Source organism: Gastrolobium bilobum, unplaced genomic scaffold, assembly GCF_033153095.1.
Source record: "Gastrolobium bilobum isolate Gb01-03AN ecotype WA unplaced genomic scaffold, APGP_CSIRO_Gbil_v1 utg16768, whole genome shotgun sequence".
NCBI lineage: Eukaryota > Viridiplantae > Streptophyta > Magnoliopsida > Fabales > Fabaceae > Gastrolobium > Gastrolobium bilobum.
The window spans coordinates 170,580-176,550 of record NW_026896315.1 but is presented as its reverse complement, the minus strand read 5'-3'; the positions used below and the strand labels follow the sequence as shown (position 1 = coordinate 176,550).

The following is a 5,971-nucleotide window of genomic DNA, read 5'->3' as shown; positions in this document are numbered from 1 at the left end:
ATATAAACTTATATCCTTTAAAAGGATAGATTTTTTTCCATATATATATAGGGTTCGTTTTTTCTGCAGTTACTATAGATAAGTTATCTGCAGTAAGTCCAATACGACGTCGTTTTGGGCGGAAATCATGGTGTTTTTGTAATTTTAATTTATTTCAGGGTTATAATAGTCTTTATATTTATAGTTTTTTAATATTTCAATATCAAAACGACATCGTTTTAGGAATAAATGCAGATAACTTATCTGCATTAACTGCAGAAATATTTTTCTTATATATATATATATATACACACACACACACACTTTTTAGGCTAAAATATTAGTTACCCCCTTGAACTTTGACCATGTTTTAAATTACCCCTTGTACCTTTTTGTTTCAATTAATCCCTTGTACTTTACAATTGTTTCAAATCAACAATTCTGTTAAAAATTTTACAAACTCTGTTAAATCTCCTCACATACCCCAAGCCCCAAATCTCAAAAATTTCTTCTCTCTTTTCTTCTACATTCTCCCATCTCTTATTATAATTTTCTTTGGATCTTTTCGATTTGGATCATAGAAGTTCACAAAGTTTAGGATAGGATGATCTTGTTATTATTTATTCACAAAATTTCCAGCGAAATCTTTTCTTCTATGATTTGGGATGATCTTTTCTTTAGCTCTTGATTATTTATTCACAAAGTTTTCAGCGATGATTGTTTTCTCTTCGTAGAAGATGTTAATATTTTTTAAGAGAGACCTTGGGAGATCATAGAAGAAAACAGACACATTAATCTTCTTCAATCCAAATCGAAATTATCCCAAACTATTGTAATAAAAGATGAGAGAACGTAGAAGAAAAGAGATTTTTTTTTTAGATTTAGGGATTAGGGCATATGATGAGGTTTAACAGACTTTGTAAAATTTTTAATAGAATTGTTGATTTGAAACAATTATAAAGTATAGGGGATTAATTGAAATAATTAAAAATACAAGGGGGTAATTTGAAACATAGTCAAAGTTTAAGGGGGTAACTTATATTTTAGCCTACTTTTTATAAATCATTAGTGAAAGAGGTATCAACATAGGTGTTATGTACAAATATGGCTTCATAAAATTCTGTACATATTTTGTTGTGCGTGTAATGTACATATTTATGCAGAGGAATGCATCGAGGACTTCGACAGTTTCCAATGGTGTATACTCTCACCAAAGACATTGTAGAAAGCAAATATTGCATCATTTCCAGTCATTTGAACAGACATGAAACCTTGACCATCATAAAAGAATCTCACAACATCAGAGTTTGTGCATTTAATGTCACCCCTCCATGCCTTTGAGCCCGCTCCACTAGTTAAATACAGAAGTGGGCTGCATTTTGATCACATTGTTATATATTTGTACGCGAAAAGTGGATTTGGATCCTCTCATATAAAAAAGTGATCATGTTATTTAATTACAACTACTCATTGATGATGAGATAAAAGAAAAAAGTGTATGATTTTTAAATAAGTGATTGTAATCAAATAACATGACTATTTTTCTATATGAGAGGATCCAAATCCGAGAAAAGTATTCATCAGTTTCATTCATGAAAGCTCATATAGTATGAATGTGTTTTTCTTTTCCTTTTTTCCTTACCTGTCTATGCTGCGTATATGTTGAAGGCAATGGTCATGCCCATTAACGTACATATCAACATCGTTGGCCTGTATATTCACAAAAACATCATAAGCACAAATTCTAGAAAAGAACAAAAACTTGCTGCCATATTGTAGTTAATTAAGAACTGTTTTGAGTTATATTTTGAAGGAAAAAAATTGACATAGTGGACATTGAATATAGTCCAAAAGGTATCTTGGATTGAATTTCTTGGGTTTGAATGCAGTTTTAGTCTTGAAAATTTTGTGCTCATAATGGAAGAAATAAAAAATTGAAAGGAAAACAAATTCTACTTTATGTAATGTTAGCTTTCTTGGAAGTTTCTCTGGTAGAATGAATATTTATAGGGATAAGTTATTTTAGCTATTTTTTCTTTTTTCATGCCTACCATTTTTCAACACCGTTAAATCAGAATCTCAGCTAACTTTTATTATTTCTCTCACCTCTTGAGATTTTGATATAACGGTGTTAGAGATTGATGATAAGATAATCATTAAATAGAAGATAAGTAGAATAACATATCCTATATTTATGTACCTTGAGTATTGGGATGAGGTGCTTTATAAGCTCTGGACTGTCACCATGATGCCCAATACTTCTTATTGCATGGTGACCCACAACGATTTTCCATCTTGCGGTTGATTTCATCAATGCTTCTTCAAAATCCTTATCACAAAAATGTTGTAAAATCTTAAACGAGTAAAGGGTCACTGGTCTACTTTCTAGAATAGATCATTAATCATTTGGTACCTTCAGAAGGTTTTTGAGGTACATTTGCCTCGGAGACACACCTCGCCAATCATAAGTGTGTTCGGGATAGTTGAAATAATCATCTATAAACAGGGTTGTGTCTATGAAGAAAATTTCAGCAACTCCTAGGGAAAGTAGGAAGGCAAAGAAAACTAAGTTTAAATATGATTCCTTTCAGAACAAGGGTGATTAAGAGGTTGAAAAATGAATATACCATTATCATTATACCTGCATTAAGAGTGAATGATCTCAGGCAAAACCATCTACTGTCAATTTTCCTCAAGAGAGGACTTAATTGTGCCAGTGCATCACCTCTATAATCATGGTTTCCCAAAACTGCAGAAGATATGGTTTTAAAATAAAGGAATTACAAGAGAAAACATGATGCATGGTTTTCAATTATTTTTTCTTTCTTTTACTTATATATCTTCAGATAGAGAGAGGGATTTTGGTAAAATTGGAGTGATTTGATTTGACTTACTAGAGTACCATTGCTTCTGGAGGCTCTTAGCAGTGTAAATGTTGGAAAATGACTCCACAAATCTTGGATCCTTTACACCTTTTATTCCATTCATGTAGAAATTGTCTCCAGTTGATACAACAAAATCTATATCAAGTTTGTCTCCTATCTTTCCCATCTGCCATGTCCATTATTAATGTTTGATGTTAGCCAACAAATACCATTTCAAATGAAGAAGCTGCAATGACATCATGAACATGATCGATTTTCAATTCAATGCCTATTTCAATTGGTTAAGACTTTGTAATTTTGGGGGGAGCTTAGCTTTGGTGAATAGAGTCATTGTGTTTCCTTTCTCACTTCTGTTCTGGATAGCCCACTCACATGGGCCCAACCGTTAGGCCCAGCCTAAAGAGCCCTCTTCTAGAAGGCAACTTAGGGTTCCCCCTCTTCCCCATGCACACCAGCTGTCCCTGCACAAGGGCAGGGGTTCAGCATGCCTAGCCTGAAAAGGCTAGGCTGGCTAGGTTGACTAGGGCTCTTGCTCTAAATACCCCCTCTCACATTGAGGGACAGGATCCTCTTCTTCTCCATTCAGCTTCATGCGCTGCCACCAGGAGAACAACCCTAGCCATACACGAACTCCCCCTTGAGCACATACATGGGAAGCTCCACTAGTGCCTTGGTCTCTACCATGGTTACTATGGACACCCCTATATCAATATACTTCACCCTCACGGGAGACATCTATGTACCACTAACAGTACAACTTCAAACACAGTAAACGCTTTTGGGGAGGGAGTATATGAGTTTATTCATGAAACTACACAAAAAGTTAGGATGAGTTTTTTTTCTTAGCAAAATATCAAAATAATTATTTGTTCAAACATAATGCAGGAAATGTGGAGATAAAATCCTTCGCATTTAGATGGCGACTCTTATTGGCGGAATGCAGATAAAGCCAACTGGGTCCCGCTCTTTTTTAGTAGTTTGGGATTGCGCTTAGTGTTTCTAAACTTATTTTTATTCCCCTTGTATACAAATAGAGTGCTTTGTAATAAGTGTTGTGAGGAGAATATAATTAAACATTTTAGGTATAAACCATGTTGGATGAACCATGACAAATCTGCATCTCTATTCTTTCTTCCCTTCTCTCTTTTCTATTTGCGATTTGTGTGTGATTGTTCGGAACACCAATAGGGAGGGAAAAAAAAATCAAAATAAAGTATTTGCATAACTTAGGTGATTGGGTATGCAGCAATTTTAATAAAAGCCTAAGAATCAAATTTTAGTAACATTCATAGAGGGAACAATGAAGATGAACCTGAGTGGCAACCAGGGATTGATTATATAGCCCTTTTCTACCCCAATCTCCAATGACTAGGAAGCTGAGGGATCCATTATGTTTTGGTCGATGTTGGAACCTCTGAAGCTCTGCAAAAACGGGTAGCACAAAATATATGCACAAAATTGCTGCAAAATGAAGGGGATGTAATAGGGAAGCCATGGCTAATTAACCATGGTTTTGCAAAAAGACAGTTACTAATGGAATATGGTGAGGGTTGATTTTAAAAGATTAATTGAGAGATAGAGAAACGGTTGAATATTAGAGAGGTCCATGCAACTGGGAGTCCAAGTTTCAAGGAAATGACTATTTATGGGATGCAACATATGGATAATAGTTGCATAGGGTTTTGAGGAATAATTAATTATGGTAAAATAGTTGTGTGTCCTCAATCCTATATCCGAAACTCACGAATATGCTAATATGATTGAAGTTAAACATAGCAATGTAAAAGTAGGCTAATATCATTGGAGTTAAACATAGCAAAGTAAATGCAATGTCTTCTATCTTTAGAGTTACTGAGACAAACCTTTTCCATTCCAGACAAAATGTATAAACCTTAGAAAGTGAAGATAAAATATGCTTGAAGGAGCATATGTGGAAGTTTTTATTTCGACCTTCAATATCCTTTCTTTCAATGCTACAAGAAAAATGTTATAACAGATATTACTAAACTAGAATTTAGAACACTAGTAAAATTAATATAGATCATACCTCTTGAAGATATTCTTGTCAATTAACTAATCTCACTGGAAAAGCACGTATATAATGTAAACTCAAGAGTAGAGTCTTTCACTTGAATTCCTTATCAATTGCAATTTTCACTTAGATGAAAGAGTGCAAAATTAGACTGTATAGATCAAGCGCCCTCTTAACGAAACGTCATTAACCTAGTGTCCATCTATCACGGTCCACTTTTTTTTTTTCTCTTCATTTTTTATTTAATTTCTCATGGTTATTCACGGTATGAATAACCAATTAATCTCAAATTTACATATTCTTTGCAATTAGTGATGTAAATGGGTTAGGCCGGCCTACGACCTAGCTTATATTAGGCCAGGTTTGACCTATTACAAATAGTAAAATAGAACAGGCTTAGGCTTTTAAAAAAATCCATTTAGAAAACAGGTCATAGGCTTTTTTTGTAAATGAGGGGCCTATAAGCCTACAGGCTGACTTATATCATATTATTTATTTTTAAAAAAATAAATAAAATTATTATTTTAATAATTTTGAATAATAAAATAATATTATTTTAGTTATTCTTTTAAGGGAAAAATATTTCTGCAGTTAATGCAGATAAGTTATCTGCATTTATTCCCAAAATGACGTCGTTTTGATATTGAAATCTTAAAAAACTATAAATATAAAGACTATTATAACTCTGAAATAAATTAAAATTACAAAAACACCATGAAATATGCCCCAAAACGACGTCGTATTGGGCTTACTGCAGAAAAAATGAACCCTTCTTTTAATTGTTGAATGTTTAATAGGTTTAAACAGGCCTAGGCCAAGGCTTTTAATTTTTAAATATAGGTCAAACCAGACTTATAATTTGGGGCCTACAAAGGCTAACAGGCTAGACCAGACACAACGTTTTTCACACAGGCCTAGCCTATTTAAGTCAAAGCCTAGCCTAGCTGAGCCTATTTAAACCCCTAACGTCACTCACAACTCATTTATTATACGAAATGATGATTACACCAACTAATGATGATAACTAAACAATAGCACAACACGACATGACAAACAATATTCAGGTAAAAAATAT

The 5,971-nt window shown here is 33.5% G+C and overlaps 1 protein-coding gene across 1 annotated transcript; it reads right to left on the bottom strand.

Annotated features, from left to right (window-relative positions):
- Positions 1 to 1,134: 1,134 nt before the first annotated feature.
- LOC133298907 (purple acid phosphatase 17-like) lies at positions 1,135 to 4,323 on the bottom strand. The gene is made up of 7 exons (XM_061498295.1): positions 4,177 to 4,323; positions 2,874 to 3,030; positions 2,621 to 2,728; positions 2,393 to 2,517; positions 2,180 to 2,308; positions 1,622 to 1,689; positions 1,135 to 1,351 (listed from the first exon to the last, which is right to left on the bottom strand). The coding sequence occupies exons 2-7, from the start codon at positions 3,028 to 3,030 to the stop codon at positions 1,135 to 1,137; spliced, it is 804 nt and encodes a 267-aa protein (XP_061354279.1). The 5' UTR covers positions 4,177 to 4,323.
- Between the last annotated feature and the right edge of the window lie 1,648 nt (positions 4,324 to 5,971).

What these genes read in the sequence shown, in the direction of transcription:
- LOC133298907 (XM_061498295.1), bottom strand. Translation starts at nt 3,030, where the DNA reads ATGGGAAAGATAGGAGACAAACTTGATATAGATTTTGTTGTATCAACT. An exon ending in ATCATTCACTCTTAATGCAG is followed by an intron (nt 2,518 to 2,620) that starts GTATAATGATAA and finishes TACTTTCCCTAG; the next exon opens with GAGTTGCTGAAATTTTCTTC. An exon ending in CATATACGCAGCATAGACAG is followed by an intron (nt 1,352 to 1,621) that starts GTAAGGAAAAAA and finishes ATCAAAATGCAG; the next exon opens with CCCACTTCTGTATTTAACTA.